This window comes from Sycon ciliatum, chromosome 12 (genome assembly GCF_964019385.1).
Source record: "Sycon ciliatum chromosome 12, ocSycCili1.1, whole genome shotgun sequence".
Lineage (NCBI taxonomy): Eukaryota > Metazoa > Porifera > Calcarea > Leucosolenida > Sycettidae > Sycon > Sycon ciliatum.
This window is the reverse complement of record NC_088654.1, coordinates 4,455,461-4,477,945: the sequence shown is the minus strand read 5'-3', so window position 1 is coordinate 4,477,945 and position 22,485 is coordinate 4,455,461. Positions and strand designations below refer to the sequence as shown.

The 22,485-nt window shown below is 46.1% G+C and overlaps 2 protein-coding genes and 1 long non-coding RNA gene across 3 annotated transcripts; all 3 read right to left on the bottom strand.

Moving 5' to 3' along the window:
• Positions 1-1,135: 1,135 nt before the first annotated feature.
• LOC135828385 (uncharacterized) lies at positions 1,136-2,441 on the bottom strand. Its single transcript, XR_010555652.1, has 2 exons — positions 1,805-2,441; positions 1,136-1,408 (listed from the first exon to the last, which is right to left on the bottom strand). It is a non-coding gene; the product is annotated as an uncharacterized LOC135828385 (long non-coding RNA).
• A 2,100-nt stretch (positions 2,442-4,541) lies between these two features.
• Positions 4,542-5,336, bottom strand: LOC135827869 (involucrin-like). The gene has a single exon (XM_065340304.1). The coding sequence runs from the start codon at positions 5,334-5,336 to the stop codon at positions 4,542-4,544; it is 795 nt and encodes a 264-aa protein (XP_065196376.1).
• Positions 5,337-16,406: 11,070 nt separating this feature from the next.
• LOC135827868 (involucrin-like) lies at positions 16,407-17,859 on the bottom strand. Its single transcript, XM_065340303.1, has one exon. It carries the CDS (start codon positions 17,763-17,765, stop codon positions 16,407-16,409), a length of 1,359 nt encoding a protein of 452 aa, XP_065196375.1. The 5' UTR covers positions 17,766-17,859.
• Positions 17,860-22,485: the final 4,626 nt, after the last annotated feature.

The following is a 22,485-nucleotide window of genomic DNA, read 5'->3' as shown; positions in this document are numbered from 1 at the left end:
AGCCCGGTCCACTCAGATGAAATTTTCAAATAATTGAAGCAAGAATGAAAAGTCCTTGGCGATTGTTGAAGTGCTTGTTGTTCTGTGCCATGCCCGATTTATTGTCACGACTCGCTGCTGCGTCTCTGGATGCAACAATGTCACGAAGAAAGAGGCGCCTGCGGGCTGTCGTAGCATGGCTTTCCTCTGGCTGACGCGAACCTGACGACAGCTTGGCTATGGAGAGTATGTTGGAAGGATTTTTCTCCGACGAAAAGTAATCGTGTCTGCACTGAGCATTTCACTGAGATGTGCTATGAAAGAGATTTCCAACAAGAGTTTGCACAAAGCATTGGTGGCTATAAGCAGAAGCAGCAGCGACGCTTGAAGCCAGGGTCTCTGCCATCCTGAAACTTGGCGGTGCATGTCATACTAATAGTTAGTAGCTCCTCTACCTCTGCTGCCAGCAAAAGCAGACCATCTTCGATTTACTTCCAGGAACGTGAGCACGATGAGGTAAGTGAACGGCATGATTTTGTGCCGTCCAGAACGTAGCTCTAAACGACTACAGTCCTACTCAAAGTCCTCTACTCAAAATCCTAGTCAGTGAAGTCGAGAATTGATGTAATGTACATGGAACGTTATCATGTGTATTATCTCGGTTCTCTTTATCTGTAAGTTTCCATTGCGTTACTTTCCGGTTGCAGCTACACTGCCACAAATACAAGGTACAGTATGATTTGTAGTCTGGAAATTTTCCATGCTGTCATACTGAAGTGGGCACCAAAACGTGTCCACTTTTCGTACAATGGCATGAGAGCACGGGTACAGTCGGCATGTCTGTCCCACAATGCCAATATTGGGAGAGCGCACGCCAAAACCAAGGAGGGTGTGCTCAGGTACAGGCTGGAATACACCAAAAGAACAAAGTGGCCAAGAAGCTGCACGACAATGTCCTGCAACTTCTTGAAGGACCTGTTGAACGATGTGCATACAACCATTCTCGGCATTCGCAACGGCACCGGCACAACCCCATGCTCCCGAACACAGTACAGTCTTGTGCCATTGTATCTGTCAACTTTACCAGATTGTTCGTGCAGCTGCATTGGTGCAAAGCATGCGCCCACCCGAAAACACAAATATTGCCCGAGTCAAGAATAGTTATAAATCGTGTCTGTCAACTGTTTTCTACATTCTGCATGCACATGTACCAATGATTATGTGAACGTCAACCAGGCCAAGAAGCATTATCATCATCATCATCATGTCCAACTGCTTCCTCAAAGCCCCAGTGCGCATCTGCATTGGCTTCTGGTACAGCTGCTTTATCTTCGATACCACGCAAGACGGTATCACACGCCGCTGCTTGCGTCCAAATTATCCATGGGTGAACCATGTGTATTGTCTATACGCCACATGTCTCCAAATCCTGCACAAAACAGTTGGAGAGATGTAGATACACATACCACGAGTGTCTTCATGATTGTGTAAAAGTAAATAGCTTCAGTGTAAATAGTTTCGGATTCGAGTTAATATTTCTATGGGCTACTATACTAAAGACACTTTGGCCTTTTTTCAAATTTACATCACTTTTACACACAGTTGAAACACTTACAGTGCTAGGAATAGTATGAATGAAAGACATCGTTGTACCAGTATAATTATATTGGCATGGGTGCAATAGAACTTCATGATTGTGTGATGGAAGTTGGTGAATTTGAATACTGTACACAAAATCATTGCACAACACTTCCCATCTACTTTGTACCGGTACATGAAACATGGAAAGAAAGGAAATAATGAAACCGATTCAGTGAATCCTCACCTGTTTGACCACGGTCCACACCTTGCCCGAAATTCTTCGAAGGAAAGCAATGCCACCTCGAGCACTGATTTTTGCAGGCAAACAACAGCAAACTCTGAGTGCTGCGTGACGCACTGCAGCCCTTCCTGCTCGCCGCGTTTACTGAAAGCTGCAGGAACCTCCCAGCAACAAGTCGACTCGACCTCGCTCCACATCATGCTGCTTGTCCGCAACGGCATCAAGCAGTGCTTCTCACGCGAGCACTTGCAACCAAAGCGTTCTCTTCACGTTCATCTGTTTTGTAGTCTCAGAAATATTACTTGTAGACAGTTTCGCAGACGCTGATGCGCGCTTCGGCTCGAACCTAAAAGGCCTCGGTGTTGTTGAATCCGAAGTGGCGTCCACCTCCACACCTCCCGTGGTCTCCTCTTCCTCCAACATGATGATCGAATGAATACTAGTACAAGGGTTATTGATTGAAGAAAAAACAGTGAATACCTTTTTCAAAATTTCTGCAGGTCTACCATTTGAATAAAAAAATTTGGAGGTCACTGAGAACGTTTTACGTCACAGGGTGGGCGGGGGCCCCCTCGTGCCAAATATGGAAAATTGCAATTGGTAATTTAGGTATGTTATCCTTGTCGTAGAAGCTTCCGGTTTTCGCCATTCTACCACTTACGACATACTCTAATGGATTCCGCAATAAAAAATGGGGGTGATTTTGCACTGGAGTTCCCCTTTAATATCAGCACTGCACTGGGTGAATATGTCTCGAGACGAATTTAGCGGATCAACAACGCTCTGCTGGAGATAAATTTCCCTCTGGAGGACCTTCAGGGTATAGAAGACGGGATCGCTCACGACGTTGAGAGAACATAGCAAACAACCTCTTCTTCGATTGAAAATTGGCCAAAAAGTGTGTGAAATGTATGTGCGCAGGTGTATTTCCACTGGCAAGCTAATCCCTCATTACGTCATCAGCGCTCGCCCGGCGAAATTCAAAAGTCATCTTCCAGCTCGACTCGATCGCTTCTGAAGACTCGTTCTTGTTCGAGGTGTCTTCTCTTTCACCTACCTTCGTCTTGGCATCAAAAACTCGGCGTCGAAAATGAAGCCGGAGTGCCCCTTTAAGGCAAAAAATAGAGTTTCACCAGTTGTAGTCTTCGGGGTGCTGAGAAGAATGGTCTTGGTCCGAGAAAGCTGAGAGTGAGACGCTCCCTTCCTACTTGAATCCCAATCGAACTCGCGCACTTCCACCGAAACTGGGTGACTGCGCCCTACTAGATGGGGATTTGTATGCGAAATGTCACTAAAAGCGCCATTTCGTTCTTATAAAAGCACGGATAACCACGATTGGCACATATGTTGTAGTCTTTTGGACGCTGAGTCGATTGGTGTTGGTCCGAAAAGGCTGCGATGCAGCGTTCCTCCTTTATTTCCAATCGAACATGGTTGAACAAGAAGTCACGTGCTCCTGCGTACACCAGACACCTGGTCACCGTGCCTGCAGGGTACAACTTGCTAGCCTGTTTGACCTTTTTTGGGTGCAGTCCTGCCACTCGAGTTGAACCTTGGTGTGAAAGTTGTCACCTGCTGGCGTGGTGACCAGGTGATTTGGGCACCCAGGAGCACGTGACCACTTGTTCAACCATGTTCGATTGGGAATAAAGGAGGAACGCTGCATCGCAGCCTTTTCGGACCAAAACCAATCGACTCAGCGTTCAAAAGACTACAACATATGGGCCAATCGCGTTCATCCGTCATTTTATAAGAACGAAATGGCGCTTTTAGTGACATTTTGCATACAAATCCCCATCTAGAAGGGCGCAGTCACCCAGTTTCGGTGGAAGTGCGCGAGTTCGATAGGGATTCAAGTAGGAAGGGAGCGTCTCAGCTTTCTCGGACCAAGACCATTCGACTCAGCACCCCGAAGACTAGAACTGGTGAAATTTAAATTTTTACCTTAACTTCCCCTTTAACATATTATCGGTGTGAATATGTTACATGAAGGTGAATTTGTCTAGGAAAACACAGGACATACATGTACGTACAAATATGCGTACTAAAGAAGAAAAACAGGACACTCCCCCCTTCCTCTACACACACACACACATGCACATAAACACACCATTGCACGTGTTTAGCATGACACATTGCCGTATATTCAGTTGTTATGGCTTATTTTGTCGAGTGTTTAGTTCTTGTGCAGAAAAGTGTACTATAATGGTATGGCACACGAGTGGTTCCAGCATAATATATGTTCGTCTCGCACTTGGCAGAGAATTCCGAACGAGGTTCAGATGGCAAGACATGACACAGGAAGTATAAGGCGTACGTATCTAGACAAGAAAAGAAAATACTAGTAATCAAGATGTGCGATGGATACAGTATGTGAACAACCTATGCAACATTGCTTGAAAATCATACATGAGTACATCGTAGTATTCTATGTCACGTCACGGGCCATCATCCAGCGCTGGTTGGTGGACAGGGACATGTACAATGTCATGCTTGCAAATTGGTACGGTATCTAAGGATTGCCGTCTATATCTGTGTCCAGCATTTCCGCGTCCTTCACTTTGGTGTACGGCCTCTCAGTCCCGCTCCCGCTGTTGGCCATCAGAATCAGAATCAATATCCCAGAATGGCTGTGCTTGTAGCAGTCTCACTGCGCCCGCTACTTCCTAGTCTCCTTTTGGGACGTCCATTTGTCGGACCTTCCGCTCCACTTTTGGAACTCCGGTTTTTGGACGTCCGACTAAAGCTGCTTATGGCTGCTGAACTCACGCTGCTGAACCGACCGCTCACGCCGGTGAACCGCCTGCTCACGCTGTACGACCTGCAGCTCCCAATCCCGCTGTTGGGCCTTCATCTGCGACTTCAGCTGTTGGACTTGCAGCTCCCATTCCCGACGTTGGACGTGCAGTTCCCGCTGTTGGACACGGAGCTCCCGATCCAGCTGTTGGACCTGCAGCTCCAAATCCCGCTTTTGGACCTGCAGCTCCCACTCCCGCTTTTGGACCTTCAGCTCCCACTCGCGCTGTTGGACCTGGAGCTCCCGCTCCGGCGGTTGGACATCCCTCTCCAACTGTTGGTCACAATCCCGCTTCCGCTTCCACGGTTGGGCGTCCCGCTCACATTTTCGGGCCGCCCGCTTCCACTCTGATATTTTCGCCTCTCGAAGTTGGCAACGTAGCTTCCCCAGTTTCACCTGTTGGACCTCCCGCTCTTCGGCCTCACTCCTTCGGTATCTAGGATCCAAGCATGGCCGCTTTTGGGTTTGGTCGTGTTGAGTACTCCGCTCTTGGGCGTCCATTTCTTGTGTATCCCGCTCTTGGGCGTCCAGCTCTTCAGTATACCGATCTTGGGCGTCGGGCTCTTTGATGTGATGAACTTTAGCATGATGGGAATCGCAGCATGGCAGGTTTTCAGCTTTTGACACTAGCTCTTGGTCGTCCTGCTTTTGCCAGTTCGGCTCTTGGTCGTTCTGCTCTTTGGCATCCAGCTCTTTGGCATCCAGCTCTTTGGCATCCCGCTCCCCAATGCACGACATCTCCGTTCAATGGCTTTTGACGATGACTTTTGACGATGAGTCTCCAAACAGGCCTAGTGAATGCCGCAAGCATCAATAGACAATGTTCTTACAATGTGACCCGTTCAACTAATATTGGGGCTAGATTCATGGTGGTGCGATATTGATAGCACAAAGAAAAGTGCAGGTGATAGTGTCATCGCGGAGGAAACATACATATGTCAGATTTGGATTTGCACCTGTGGTAGAGGAAGAGGGCGGGGGGGGGGGGAGGGGTATGGCCATCACTGGGACGCGTGTAGTTTGAGGTGTAGGCCGCAGTGTCTGTTCTCTGCCGATGATGTTTGTTTTGGCGCGCTGTGATGATGGATAACATGTTAGCATTGTGGTGTAACTGCTAGGTGGTTTTGACATTTTTGACGTCTCTAAACAAGAGGTCGCACCTGGTGTCAAATCGTGCCCAATAAACCAATTGGTACCATTCAATAACCTAGACTTGAAACTCCATCACTAGACTTATGGCCATACTACTCCCAACGTACAACTTCCTATCCCACGATCGTCTGTTTGCTCGGTGATAGCATTATCACCTGCACTTTTCTTGGAACTATACAATGTAGGGTTTATCGGGTGTCAGCGGCCGTCGTGAGTTCCCTTCGGGAACGGACACGATAATTTCCTTTTTTTTAAATGTACATCTCACACTACCATGAATCGTTACTACAGTCAAACCTGACAATAACGGACACTCATGAGACTGAGCGCAAATGTCCTTGATTAACAGGTGTCCTCTATTCTCAGATGCACCACCACTATACAAAATGTACATGCATGTCATTCTGTTATTTGAAATGAATGCTACATTCATACACCTACCCTTCTCGAACGTATATTTGGTACATGTTGATGCACATGATTCCTTTCACGTTGCCACATGGAGTACATGTGTACAAGTACGTGGACAATGTACCATGTATCATTATGTATCTATTATTGCACGATTAAAGAGGTCAATATATGAAATATAGAACGAGTAAAAGACCGATTATGAGGGCAATAATAGATTTATCACGACATAGCATACCTAAAACTGTTTGTGCTTTGCTATAGGAAGAAAGGAATACTATTGTAATAGTATAATAGTATGTACATATGCCGTTTACATTGGACATTACTTCTGTGTAAACCAAAGTTTTCAGTTGTCTCTTGTAGTATGTTCCCCAAGTCCTTTGACTGAGAATCTGACAGTTTGGGTTCGAATCCCAGCATTTGGCTTCAGATTTTTCTTCTTTCAGTTCTTATTTTTTTCTAAGTTGAGGAAAAAGTTCTAAGTCCTCAGGCTAAGTGGTCAATAATAAGTGGTCAATATAAGCAAGAGTACATAACCCCCCAGAGTGTGCAACGCCGATCCAGCTCTGTGTAGGGTCTTGGTCGAGCGGAATCGGATCTTCTGATGTCATGCGTACACTTCACACCAGCGCAAGGCCGGTCTCGAGGCAGGGCACCATTGTTTTTGATCCAAGAGTACCCGCGACTCCCCGGGTTCCCCTCAGATGTGTACGGTATTATGACGCAAAGATCCGATTCCGCTCGACCAAGACCCTATGCAGAGCTGGATCCAGGCGTTGCACACTCTGGGGGGTTATGTACTCTTGATATAAGCGGTCAATATATGCTGATATTTGACCGCTTAGAGATCACAAGTTTCTGTGGGGGTCAATAATAAGAGAGTGATAATACATAATACATTGTACAGAGTGCAGGAACACCGGTACCCTACTCCCCAGTCATTGTGTCCGCCTTTGTCAGGCTGAGACCAGTACAACACAGTACAGTGGATGTGCGGGAGTGTCCATTGCACGATAATAATCTACTGACCAATGCTAACATGTGTATGATACAAACCTGGAGCCGAGAGTTAACGTTACAATTCACTGACCGTCTTGTTATCACGATCGGTGTATTGCGCTATTGAGAACTGACACATGTCGTCTTTTAAGTTCTTTTTTGAAAAATATTTTAAAGAGGACAATTGCATGTACTTGTACATAACAACTGTTCTGTGAAAGTAATTTTTGTAAATTATCGTGACCGTTCCCGAAGGAAACTCACAACGGCCCTAACACCCGACAAATCCTAGCGGCAGATGCAGCGCCTAACGGTGGGGATTAGTGGTTAGGTCTCACAGCCACTGGCACAATTGTCGAGAAACCCCATTAGCCGTTAGGCACCGGCGGATTATGCCGGCATAACTTTTGGCTTAATTTGGTGGTTGAAAATTTGAAGCGTAATTTGGCATCCTTTCGGAAGTAGGAAGTTGACATAACTACATTATTTTTTTTACTAAAAACACAGCCCTACTAATAGTCAGGGGAAGAGGACAGCTGAAATGACACTGGATAACAAGACAGAGGGGAGTAGGGGCGATGTGCCGATGTGGTTGGCGAGGCTCATCCGACCGGAGGTCTCGGAATCAAAGCCTACGACCAGGCATCGATAGGAATGCAGCTAGGGAGGGAGGGAGATCAAGTGAGAAAGAGAGAGAGAGAGAGGGGAGAGGGAGAGGGAGAGAGAGCGAGAGAGAAAGAGGGAGGGAAAGAGAGAGAGAGAGAGCATGATTGTGCTACAGCTCTAGTTTGTAGGCTACACTATTGTGTACAATGCACTGGGTCTGTGCTGGCGGTCAGCATGGTAAAGGGTTCGGAGGTCATGCCGATAGTGTTGTCAATGAAAAGTAGGGAAGAAATCATGGCAGTACATTATTGTATGCTCGAACTGGTCTTGTTCAAAGTCCTATCTCACGCTGATACAGTACATGTAGTAGAAGATGTGAGTAAATCAGCCTTTATCAGGTATCCTGGGGTGGACGAGATAGTGATGGATAGTCCGCAAAACTCCGCGTTCATGTACATTATGCATGTTACGAAGTCATGGTTTTAGCAGCCATGACTGTGCAGGCTATGGATAATGCTCTGATATGCTCTAACAAAATTGACCGGGGGATGTACACAGTGTGCTGACAGTGCTCAACACCGCGGAGGCAGAGCGTAATACAAAACAGCAAGGACAATCAAGGCGTGTTTGCTGCTACTTCAAGTTTCATGCTCGATCACCCCATCCTCATGTTGTCTGATGATTGCGAGAGCATGAAACTTGAAGTAGCAGTAAACAAGCCTTGATTGTCCTTGCTGTTTTTTGTTGTAAAAAAACGAAGTATAGTTGATGTTCGGTCGTCATGGAAGTAGAGGTTGAGGTACGGGAGAGATGAGCTGATTAATCGCAGGATGAAGGTGACATCGATCGGACGAGTGAGACGATTACCAAGACATGATAATTTTCTAAGGTAACTCAAACTAATTTGGCAATGAAAAAGTTTTTTTTCCAAGTACAAAAGAAGTCAACTAATGAATAAAAGAAGTAATGTTTTCTCTTTTCCATGTTGATCTCTAGCATGGGGGTACTCATGTGATCTTTTGGTGTAGTTATGGCCACTGGCAAGTACGAAAAAGGCACAATCTTCAGAACTTTGAGGCTCCCGATAAGTACAACAAAGTGAATATGTATCCCAGCATGCCAAAGCAAAATATGAAGACTTTTCGAGCATAATGCGAGAATCCAAGAAAGCACATTTCCATGATTTGGCGAGAATAATCGAATTTGAATTTGGTATTTAGAAACTATTGGGCCACAACTCTGAAGGAAGAAATGGCGATGTCCATAAACATGACTTTGAAACGCGATTTTGGTTTCAAAATTATCAGATGTTTCTAACTGATTTTTTGCTTTCGACTCGCTGTCACTAGTTGATCATACATGTACATGTAGTTCACCGTGTTGCATGTACATTGTCCTTTCATGTGCCAGGACAGAGAGTTATCAGTATTGTCAGGGCCTCGACTTGTTCCATTCCGATTTTTAGGAACACTCCGATCAGTAGTTCCAACAGACCGACAGAAAAAGACTGTTAACAAAAGTGGACTTCTGCAATCTGTTGTTTCGGACCCTTGAAATCCTAAAAAAGCTACGGCTTCTAAAGGGGTCGCTGCCCCTTACCCTCCCCCATTTGAGGGGCTCCGCTTCGTCCTGCCTTTGAACACCTCGGACAGTTCTTGTGGTTTCTACCAACAGAAAATTGGCAGCACTCTGCTACTATCTTGTTTGTGAAGCTACCACCATCCATTGTCTTGCTTCCTCTATCACCTGGTTCTATTTCTTCACACCAGAAATAGAATGAGAACTTGTATGCAAGGTGCCAAGCTGAGCCAATGTCAGAGACGATCCAGCGCAGATGCAGAAGGATGCTGCGTCATGTGTTGCGCATGCCAGAAGACAACCCCGCAAGCAAAGCCATGTCCTGGTACTTTCCTGCGGACGCCATCGCGCATCGTGGAAGGCCAAAGACAATACTGCCAACAGTATCCATCAAGGACACTGCCCAAGCAGGCGTCATGATGAAATCCGCCAATAGCCTACGTCAGTCCAGATGTCTCGCAATGGATAAGATCAAATGGACTTGACAATTTGAGTAACACCCACCCTATTTTCCGAGGTACTCAATGTGTGACAGAAGCAGAACAGATATACAATTTTCATTGATATGTCTTATTACGCGCGATGCATTATTATTATTATTTATTATTATTATAAGCAAGAGTTTACCAGCTCCTGGGAGATTATTTACTATAACCAGAAGTTGTACTTCAAGTAATGGTAGTTTTGCCTTTTTGCCCTTTTAATATGTGAAGTTTTGTAAGTTGTAAAGGCAATGAACGACAAAATATCCATTGCATAGGTATTTCTTGAACTACATGTAATATTCGCGGGATCCGCGTTAGCATCACGTGAATGTTCAGAAACACACAAGGTATAGCCTTCGCTTCCGCAGGCCACCACTATACCTTTTCACCTTAGTGTATGAAGACAGTTAACTAATGACACTGAGAAAGTTAACATATCGGTGTGAATATGTTACATGAAGGTGAATTTGCCTAGGAAAACACAGGACATACATGTACGTACAAATATGCGTACTAAAGAAGAAAAAACAGGACACTCCCCCCCCCTCTCGTCCACACACACACACACACACACACATACACACACATAAACACACCAGTACACATGTTAAACATGACACATTGCCGTACACTCAGTTGCGACAGCTTATTTTGTCGAGTATTAGTTCTTGCCCAGAATAGTGTACGAAAATGGTATAGCACACGAGTGCTTCCAGCATAATACATGTTCGTCTCGGACTTGGCAGAGAATTCCGAACGAGGTTGGCGTGGCAAGACATGACATAGGAAGTACACAGCATACTTATCTAGACAAGAAAAGAAAAAAATCAGACGTGCGATGGATATGTGAACAAGCTATGCAACATTGCTGGAAATTCATACATGAGTACACGATAGTATTCTATGTCACTGACCATCATCCAGCGATGGTTGGTGGACAGGGACATGTACAATGTCATGCTTGAAAATTGGTATTTAGCATTGCTGCCTTTCTGTGTCCTGAATTTCCGCGTCCTTCACTTTGGTGTACGGCCTCTCAGTCCCGCTCCCGCTGTTGGCCATCAGAATCAGAATCAGTATCCCAGAATGGCTGTGCTTGTGGCAGTCTCACTGCGCCCGCTACTTCCTAGTCTCCTTTTGGGGCGTCCATTTGTCGGACCTTCGCTCCACTTTTGAAACTCCGGTTTTTGGACGTCCGACTAACGCTGCTTATGGCTGCTGAACTCACGCTGCTGAACCGCCCGCTCACGCTGGTGGACCGCCCGCTCACGCTGTACGACCTGCCAATCCTGCTGTTGGGCCTTCATCTGCCACTCCCGCTGTTGGACTTGCAGCTCCCATTCCCGACGTTGGACGTGCAGTTCCCGCTGTTGGAGACGGAGCTCCCGATCCCGCTGTTGGACCTGCAGCTCCCACTCCTGCTTTTGGACCTGCAGTTTCCACTCCCGCTTTTGAACCTGCAGCTCCCACTCTCGCTGTTGGACCTGGAGCTCCCGCTCCCCAATGCACGACATCTCTGTACAATGACTTTTGACGATGAGTATCCAAACAGGCCTTGTGAATGCAGCAAGCATCAATAGACAATGTTCTTACAATGCGACCCGTTTAACTAATAGAGGGCCTAGATTCATGGTGGTGCGATATTGATAGCACAAAGAAAAGTGCAGGTGATAGTGTCATCGCGGAGCAAACATACATTTGTCAGATTTGGATTTGCACATAGGGTAGAGGGCCAGGGGGGGGGGGGGGGAGGGGTATGGCCATCATTGGGAGGCGTGTAGCTTGAGGTGTAGGCCGCAGTGTCTGTTCTCTGCTGATGATGTTTGTTTTGGAGCGCCGTGATGATGGATAACATGTTAGCATTGTGGTGTAGCTGCTAGGTGGTTTTGACATTTTTGACGTCTCTAAACAAGAGGCCGCACCTGGTGTCAAATCGTGACCATGAAACCAAGTGTTACGTTTCAATAACCTAGACCTGTGACCCCATCACTAGACTTAGGACCATACTACTCCCAACGTACAACTTCCTATCCCACGATCGTCTGTTTGCTCGGCGATAGCATGATCACCTGCACTTCTCTTGGAACTATACAATGTACATCTCACACTACCATGAATCGTTACTACAGTCAAACCTGACAATAACGGACACTCATGAGACTGAGGGCAAATGTCCTTGATTAACAGGTGTCCTCCATTCTCAGATGCACCACCACTATACAAAATGTACATGCATGTCATTCTGTTATTTGAAATGAATGCTACATTCATACACCTACCCTTCTCGAACGTATATTTGGTACATGTTGATGTACATGATTCCATTCACGTTGCCACATGGAGTACATGTGTACAAGTACGTGGACAATGTACCATGTATCATTATTACATTGTACAGAGTGCAGGTACCCCGGTACCCCAGTCAGCGTGTCCGCCTTAGTCAGACTAAGGTCAGTGCAACACAGTACAGTGGATGTGCGGTAGTGTACATTGTACGATAATAATCTACTGACCAATGATATGCATGTGCATGTATATGGTATAAACCTGGAGCCGAGAGTTAACGTTACAATTCACTGACTGTCTTGTTATCACGATCGGCGTATTGCGCTATTGAGTACTATGACATGTTGTCTTTTAAGTTCTTTTTTGGAAAATATTTTCAAGAGGACATTTTTCATGTACTTGTACATAACAACTGTTCTGTGAAAGTAAATTTTGTAAATTATCGTGACCGTTCCCGAAGGTAACTCACAACGGCCGCTAACACCTGACAAATCCTAGCGGCAGATGCAGCGCCTAACGGTGGGGATTTGTGGTTAGGTCTCACAGCCACTGGCAAAATTGTCGAGAAACTCCATTAGCCGTTAGGCACCGGCGGATTATGCCGGCATAACGTTTGGCTTAATTTGGTGGTTGAAAATTTGAAGCATAATTTTGCATCCTTTCGGAAGTAGGAGCATAACTACATTCTTTTTTTTACTAAAACCACAGCCCTACTAATAGTCAGGGGAAGAGGACAACTGAAATGACACTGGACAACAAGACAAAGGGGAGTAGGGGCGATGTGCCGATGTGGTTGGCGAGGCTCATCCGACCGGAGGTCTCGGAATCATACCCTACGACCAGGCATCGATAGGAATGCAGCTAGGGAGGGAGGGAGATCAAGTGAGAAAGAGAGAGAGAGAGGGGAGAGGGAGAGGGAGAGAGAGAGATAGAGAGAGGGAGGGAAAGAGAGAGAGAGCATGATTGTGCCACAGCTCTAGTTTGTAGGCTACACTATTGTGTACAATGCACCGGGTCTGTGCTGGTGGTCAGCATGGTAAAGGGTTCAGAGGTCATGCAGATAGTGTTGTCAAGGAAAAGCTGGGAAGAAATCATGGCAGTACATTATTGTATGCTCGAACTGGTCTTCTTCAAAGTCCTTTCTCACACTGATACAGTACATGTAGTAGAAGATGTGAGTGAATCAGCCTTTATCAGGTATTCTGGGGTGGACGAGATAGTGATGGGTAGTCCGCAATACTCCGCGTTCATGTACATTATGCATGATACGAAGTCGTGGTTTTAGCAGCCATGACTGGGCAGGCTATGGATAATGCCCATATATTTATCTAAAAAAATTGACCGAGGATGTACACATTGTGCTGACAGTGCTCAACACCGCGGAGGCAGAGCGTATTACAAAACAGCAAGGACAATCATGGCGTGTTTGCGGTTACTTCAAGTTTCATGCTCGATCACCCCATCCTCATGTTGTCTGGTGATTGCGAGAGCATGAAACTGGAAGTAGCAGTAAACAAGCATTGATTGTCCTTGTTGTTTTTGTTTTGTAAAAAATATCGAGGTATAGTTGATGTTCGGTCATCATGAAAGGAGAGGTTGAGCTACGGGAGAGATGAGCTGATTAATCTCAGGATAAAGGTGACATCGATTGGACGAGTGTGACGATTACGAAGACAGTTGAACATTATAATTTTCTAAGGTAACTCAAACTAATTTGGCAATGAAAGTTTTTTTACAAGTACAAAAGTAGTAAACTAATGAATAGAAGAAGTAATGTTTTCTCTTTTCCATGTTGATCTCTAGCATGCATGGACATCTTGGTATGGGGGTACTCGTGTAACCTTTTGGTGTACTTATGGCCACGGGCAATTACGAAAAAGGCACAATCTTCAGAACTTTGAGTAGTGTGCGCTGGAACTGTCTGCCGCCTGAAGTAAACTGCATCACAATTCCTTATGCAGTAAAGAAACCAATTGCCCGAATGATATTAAACTCATTTACCCCCTACTAAGATCTCAGCCTCACAGTCCGTCGCATCATTTTCAGGAGATACTATTAGTTTTATACATGAATTATAGGAAACTTCACTTCTCAACTCCAAAACCTGTCTCTTCACAGCGATTCAAATTGAAATTTTCATTACACCAACATTTCGAGCCTGGCCTATCATCAGGGTTATGAACGACAAAATATCCACTGCATACCGGTATTTATTTTATTGAAGCGTTAGCATCACTTGAATGTTCAGAAACGCACAAGGTATAGCCTTCGCTCCCGCAGGCCACCACTATGCCTTTTCACCTTAGTGTATGAAAACAGTTAACTAATGACACTGAGAAAGTTAACATATCGGTGTGAATATGTTACATGAAGGTGAATTTGCCTAGTAAAACACAGGACATACATGTACGTACAAATATGCGTACTAAAGAAGAAAAAACAGGACACCCCCCCCCCCTCTCGTCCACACACACACACACATGCACATAAACACACCAGTACACATGTTTAAAGGGGAAGTTAAGACAAAAATTAAAATTTCACCAGTTGTAGTCGTCGGGGTGCTGAGTCGAATGGTCTTGGTCCGAGAAAGCTGAGACGCTCCCTTCCTACTTGAATCCCAATCGAACTCGCGCACTTCCACCGAAACTGGGTGACTGCGCCCTACGAGATGGGGATTTGTATGCAAAATGTCACTAAAAGTGCCATTTCGTTCTTATAAAAGCACGGATGACCGCGATTGGCCCCTATGTTGTTGTGTTTTCGACGCTGAGTCGATTGGTTTTGGTCGGAAAAGGCTGCGATGCAGCGTTCCTCGTTTATTCCCAATCGAACATGGTTATTTGTATTTGTATTTATCATCATTATCTCATGGCACATCATGATGACGGCCAGTAAAACTGAGACAAGGGTGAAAGCCAACCACAGCAGTAAAACAGATGAAAGAATACAAATAAGAGGCAAAGAAGGCAAAGGAGGAGACAAACCAGCAGGATATACATGAAACCTATAATTGAGGAGAGATTTTAGCAACAAAATTATCCATGGACGTGCTGGTCTTGGCCTGCGTTGGTAATGTTGCCCAAAACACATAGCCAGCAAAGATCGGGGATCTAGTGAATAGGGTGGAGGCAGCGTGTGGTTGAACAAGCGGTCACGTGCTCCTGCGTACACCAGTCACCTGGTCACCGTGCCTGCAGCGTACAACTTACTAGCCTGTTTGACCTTTTTTGGGTGCAGTCCTGTCACTCGAGTTGAACTCGAGTTGAACCTTGGTGTGAAAATTGTCGCCTGCTGGCGTGGTGACCAGGTGATTTGGGCACCCAGGAGCACGTGACCGCTTCTTCAACCATGTGCGATTGGGAATAAAGGAGGAACGCTGCATCGCAGCCTTTTCGGACCAAAACCAATCGACTCAGCGTCCAAAAGACTGCAACATATGGGCCAATCGCGGTCATCCGTGCTTTTATAGTAACGAAATGGCGCTTTAAGTGACATTTTGCATACAAATCCCCATCTAGTAGGGCGCAGTCACCCAGTTTCGGTGGAAGTGCGCGAGTTCGATTGGGATTCAAGTAGGAACGGAGCGTCTCAGCTTTCTCGGGCCAAGACCATTCGACTCAGCACCCCGAAGACTACAACTGGTGAAATTCATATTTTTGCCTTAACTTCCCCTTTAAACATGACACATTGCCGTATATTCAGTTTTTATAACTTATTTTGGCGAGTGTTAGTTCTTGTGCGGAAAAGTGTACTAAAAAAGTATGGCACACGAGTGGTTCCAGCATAATACATGTTCGTCTTGCACTTGGCAGAGAATTGAGAACGAAGTTCAGCTGACAAGACATGACACAGGAAGTATACGGCGTACGTATCTAGACAAGAAAAGAAAATGCTAGTAATCAAGATGTGTGATGGATACAGTATGTGAACAAGCTATGCAACATTGCTGGAAATTCATACATGAGTACACGATAGTATTCTATGTCACTGACCATCATCCAGCGATGGTTGGTGGACAGGGACATGTACAATGTCATGCTTGAAAATTGGTACGGTATCTAAGCATTGCCGTCTTTTCTGTGTCCAGCATTTCCGCGTCCTTCACTTTGGTGTACGGCCTCTCAGTCCCGCTCCCGCTGTTGGCCATCAGAATCAGAATCAGTATCCCAGAATGGCTGTGCTTGTGGCAGTCTCACTGCGCACGCTACTTCCTAATCTCCTTTTGGGACGTCCATTTGTCGGACCTTCCGCTCCATTTTTGGAACTCCGGTTTTTGGACGTCCGACTAACGCTGCTTATGGCTGCTGAACTCACGCTGCTGAACCGCCCGCTCACGCTGGTGAACCGCCTGCTCCCGCTGTACGACCTTCAGCTCCCAATCCCGCTGTTGGGCCTTCATCTGCGACTCCAGCTGTTGGACTTTCAGCTCCCATTCCCGACGTTGGACGTGCAGTTCCCGCTTTTGGACACGGAGATCCCGATCCCGCTGTTGGACCTCCAGCTCCCACTCCCGCTTTTGGACCTGCAGCTCCCACTCCCGCTTTTGGATCTGCAGCTCCCACTCCCGCTGTTGGGCCTGGAGCTCCCGCTCCGGCAGTTGGACATCCCTCTCCAACTGTGGGTCACAATCCCGCTTCCGCGGTTGAGCGTCCCGCTCACATTTTTGGGCCGCCCGCTTCCACTTCGATATGTTCGCCTCTTGCTGTTGGAAACGTAGCTTCCCCTGTTCCACCTGTTGGACCTCCCGCTCGCATTGGTTTTTCAATCTCTCCCACCTTTCTTTCAATTTCTCCCACTCTTGAACGTCTCCCTGTTGGTAATCCCGCTTTTCCGGTTCGTCATGCTGGTTCATCTGTTGGAACAGCTCATACTGTTGGACTTGGGCAAGATGCTCCCGGTCATCACTGTCTGGGGCGTCACTCTCTTCCATGTCACTCTCTTGGACGTCACTCTTTTGAGCGTCACTCTTTTGCGCGTCACTCTTTTGCGCGTCACTTACTTCGACATCACTCTCTTCGGTGTCATTCTCTTCGACGTCACTCTCTTCGGCGTCACTCCCTGGTGCGTCACTCTCTTGGGCATCCCTCTCTGGGACGTCACTCTTTTGGACGTCACTCTTTCGCGCGTCACTCTCTTGTTCCTGCTCGTCATGCTGCTTCATCTGTTGGAACAGCTCATACGATTTGACAAATCGCAGGACTTGGGGAAGATGCTCCCCGTCATCACTCTCTGGGGCATCACTCTTTTGGACGTCACTCATCTGCGCGTCACTCCCTTTGGCCTCACTGTCTTCGGCCTCAATTTCTTCGGCCTCAATCTCTTCGGCCTCACTCCTTCGGTCTCTAGGATCCAAGCATGGCCGCTTTTGGGTTTGGTCGTGTTGAGTACTCCGCTCTTGGGCGTCCATTTCTTGTGTATCCCGCTCTTGGGCGTCCAGCTCTTCAGTATCCCGATCTTGGGCGTCGGGCTCTTTGATGTGATGAACTTTAGCATGATGGGAATCGCAGCATGGCAGGTTTTCAGCTTTTGACACTAGCTCTTGGTCGTCGTGCTTTTGCCAGTTCGGCTCTTGGTCGTTCTGCTCTTTGGCATCCAGCTCTTTGGCATCCAGCTCATTGGCATCCCGCTCCCCAATGCACGACATCTCTGTACAATGACTTTTGACGATGACTTTTGACGATGAGTCTCCAAACAGGCCTTGTGAATACAGCAAGCATCAATAGACAATGTTCTTACAATGTGACCCGTTCAACTAATAATGGGCCTAGATTCATGGTGGTGTGATATTGATAGCACAAAGAAAAGTGCAGGTGATAGTGTCATCGCGGAGCAAACATACATTTGTCAGGTTTGGATTTACACCAGGGGTAGAGGGGCGAGGGGGGGGGGGAGGGGTATGGCCATCATTGGGATGCGTGTAGCTTGAGGTGTCGGCCGCAGTGTCTATTCTCTGCTGATGATGTTTGTTTTGGCGCGCCGTGATGATGGATAACATGTTAGCATTGTGGTGTAACTGCTAGTTGGTTTTGACATTTTTGACGTCTCTAAACAAGAGGTCGCACCTGGTGTCAAAACGTCACCATGAAACCAAGTGTTACTTTTCAATAACCTAGAAACTCCATCACTAGACTTAGGACCATACTACTCCCAACGTACAACTTCCTATCCCACGATCGTCTGTTTGCTTGGCGATAGCATGATCACCTGCACTTCTGTTGGAACTGTACAATGTACATCTCACACTACCATGAATCGTTACTACAGTCAAACCTGACAATAACGGACACTCATGAGACTGAGCGCAAATGTCCTTGATTAACAGGTGTCCTCTATTCTCAGATGCACCACCACTATACAAAATGTACATGCATGTCCGTTTGTCTCTTTCCCTCAAACCAGTTAATATTTTATGACTTGGGGCTCCCCGCGTGCTAGTTTGTACATGAAGTGTGTGGGTTACAGTGAGGGCTGCGTCCCACCCGCCTGTGTGGATTCACAGGAAGTGTGAGTTACGAAGTCTGAAGAAAATGTTGAACGGGCTCTGCTGGGATGACGACTACACCATAGCTCAGTGGTTAGAGCATCGCTGGCTACAAGCGAGGGTCCCTGGTTCGAGTCCTGGTGGTGGCAGTGAATTTTTTCTTCAGACTTTTCCCGTTTGTCTCTTTCCCTCAAACCAGTTAGCATGTCAGTCTCTTAGTTGAAATGAATGCTACATTTATACACCTACCCTTCTCCAATGTACATGTATATTCACGTTGCCACATGGAGTACATGTGTACAAGTACGTGGACAATGTACCATGTATCATTATTACATAATACATTGCGCAGAGTGCAGGTACCCCGGCACCCCAGTCAGCGTGTCCGCCTTAGTGAGACTGAGATCAGTGCAACACAATACAATGGACGTTTTACTATGTTCACATAACCAGTTCGAAATGAATGAGGAAAGACAATGGTACAGAGACTAGGACAAACGTGACAACTAATGAGCAGGCGCTGCACCGAGACGCAGCAGTGATGGTGGGGCATTGATGACTCTGCCGACCTGAGGTCTCGGCGTCACGGATGTGCGGTAGTGTACATTGTATGAAAATAATCTACTGACCAATGCTATGCATGTGCATATACATGTACTCGGTACGAACCTGGAGCCGAGAGTTAACGTTACAATTCACTCTCCGTCTTGTTATCACGTGATCTTGTGATCGGCGTATTGCGCTATTGAGCACTGTGACATGTTGTCTTTTAAGTTCTTTTTTGGAAAATATTTTCAAGAGGACATTTTTCATGTACTTGTACATAACAACTGTTCTGTGAAAGTAAATTTTGTAAATTATCGTGTCCGTTCCCGAAGGTAACTCACAACGGCCGCTAACACCCGACAAATCCTAGCGGCAGATGCAGCGCCTAACGGTGGGGATTAGTCGTTAGGTCTCACAGCCACTGGCACAATTGTCGAGAAACCCCATTAGCCGTTAGGCACCGGCGGATAATGCCGGCATAACTTTTGGCTTAATTTGGTGGTTGAAAATTTGAAGCATAATTTGGCATCCTTTCGGAAGTAGGAGCATAACTACATTTTTTTTACTAAAAACACAGCCCAACTAATAGTCAGGGGAAGAGGACAACTGAAATGACACTGGACAACAAGACAAAGGGAAGTATGGGTGATGTGCCGATGTGGTTGGCGAGGCTCATCCGACCGGAGGTCTCGGAATCATACCCTACGACCAGGCATCGATAGGAATGCAGCTAGGGAGGGAGGGAGATGAAGTGAGAAAGAGAGAGAGAGAGCGAGAGAGAGAGAAAGAGAGAGGGGAGAGGGAGAGGGAGAGAGAGAGAGAGGGAGGGAGAGAGAGAGAGAGAGCATGATTGTGCCACAGCTCTAGTTTGTAGGCTACACTATTGTGTACAATGCACCGGGTCTGTGCTGGTGGTCAGCATGGTAAAGGGTTCAGAGGTCATGCAGATAGTGTTGTCAATGAAAAGCAGGGAAAAAATCATGGCAGTACATTATTGTATGCTCGAACTGGTCTTCTTCAAAGTCCTATCTCACGCTGATACAGTACATGTAGTAGATGTGAGTAAATCAGCCTTTATCAGGTATCCTGGGGTGGACGAGATAGTGATGGGTAGTCCGCAAAACTCCGCGTTCATGTACATTATGCATGATACGAAGTCGTGGTTTTAGCAGCCATGACTGCGCAGGCTATGGATAATGCTCATATATTTATCTAAAAAAATTGACCGGAGGATGTACACAGTATGCCGACAGTGCTCAACACCGCGGAGGCAGAGCGTAACACAAAACAGCAAGAAGTTTCATGCTCGATCACCCCATCCTCATGTTGTCTGATGATTGCGAGAGCATGAAACTTGAAGTAGCAGTAAACAAGCCTTAATTGTCCTTGTTGTTTTTGTTTTGTAAAAAATATCGAGGTATAGTTGATGTTCGGTCATCATGGAAGGAGAGGTTGAGTTACGGGAGAGATGAGCTGATAAATCGCAGGATGAAGGTGACATCGATTGGACGAGTGTGACGATTATCAAGACAGTTGGACATGATAATTTTCTAAGGTACCTCAAACTGATTTGGCAATGAAAAAGTCTTTTTACAAGTACAAAAGAAGTAAACTAATCGATAGAAGAAGTAAGGTTTTCTCTTTTCCATGTTGATCTCTAGCATACATGGACATCTTGGTATGGGGGTACTCATGTAACCTTTTGGTGTAGTTATGGCCACTGGCAAGTACGAAAAAGGCACAATCTTCAGAACTTTGAGGCTCCCTATAAGTACAACAAAGTGAATATGTATCCCAGCATGCCAAAGCATACATGTAATATGAAGACTGTGCGAGCATAATGCGAGAATCCATGAAAGCACAATTCCTTGATGTCGCGAGCATAATCCGCCGCATCCATGTACCCCTTGTACGTGGCCATGAGTTCCCAGTTGACCTTGAGTAGCTTCCAGGCAGAACATAAACACAAGCGTGCATACGTGCACGCAAGCACCCACAAACACAAACAGAAAACACAAACAGACGTACATACACATATACACATATACACACAAACAGCAAACACACGCACACACACACTCACACACACAATGAACATACACAAACACACGCAAAAATTATTTATTCTCGCGCTCATCTCTTTGGAATCAACACAAAATGAACTTAGCGCTTCTGTGTAGCGTCCATGTTCGACGTACATTTTGGACCAGCCTTCTTCGTCTAGAAAATAACAGCCAGAAAAGTTAGTACATAGAGGTAAACAGAGTGTGCTCTCCAATAGATGAGAGAACGTCCAACAGGTACCGATGTCCTGAAACTTGGTCTGTAGCTAGCAGCGTTGTATCCCTTGAGGAAAAACGCAGGGCGATCCCTTGTCCTTGTGAGGACATTCAGTTGTTTTGACGCCTTTTTGTCAGGTTAAAACCTTTCAAAAACGTAAGCTGAGAACACGATTTGCTAATGATGGAGAAGCGCTGAACATGTCGTTGTATTTGCAAAATTTCGGATATTCGCCGTGGTTGATTATCACGCTTCATTTCACATTCATTTTGTCATTGGCAGTCGTTTGACGAGCCAGGAACAACTGATGAAGGGTGAATTCCCCGAAACACTGTGTATTGAGCAGGGAGTGGTGCTTTCTTGCAGGTTTGCCGAATCGACGGTTCGATGGACTTCTGGTGTGCTCTTGTTGGCTGTCGTGAATCAGTTAAGGGAGAATTAAAGTCGGCAGGAAACTTGAGCGAGCTCCCATGTAGAAAGCAACACATACTTCCGAAACTATCGCCAAAGTCGCACCAACCCCTTCATCTTGTAATTTTCGTCAATAAAAGCAAGGCTCAGCTACTTGAAAAGTGGGGTTACGAGATGTCCGTCGCCCTGGCGACACGGTGATACAAATTTAATATTTGTTTTTGCTTCCTCCGCGCCACTGAAATGTGCGCTTATCTCTTTAGAGATGAAACGCTGCCAGACTTCGACAATGGCAAAGCAGAACGTGGAGAATATGCTCCAAAACTCGAGAAGAGGAACTGAAATCGCTCGAGGCCTGCCGATGACATGACTCGCACTAACATGATCTCAAGTCTTTTTTAAAGACTTTAGACCAAGTTAGTTCCAACACATCCGCCACGCCGTGAAACAAACACTGTTCAGTTTCTGTGTTTGTCACACATCCGGCACGACTAGAAATCCATTCTCGGCGACATCATGGCCGTCTGCAGGCTGGTCAGGAAATTCTAATAATTTTGAAAACCCCATGTGCAGGTCGGAAGGAGAAAATCCCTGACAAGAAACAAAAGGCTGATCATTTTTGTTGACCGTGTTGCTCCAAATTCTG

Bases quoted from the DNA above. Each gene is read 5' to 3' on its own strand.
- LOC135827868 (XM_065340303.1), bottom strand. From the start codon at position 17,765: ATGTCGTGCATTGGGGAGCGGGATGCCAATGAGCTGGATGCCAAAGAG.
- LOC135827869 (XM_065340304.1), bottom strand. From the start codon at position 5,336: ATGTCGTGCATTGGGGAGCGGGATGCCAAAGAGCTGGATGCCAAAGAG.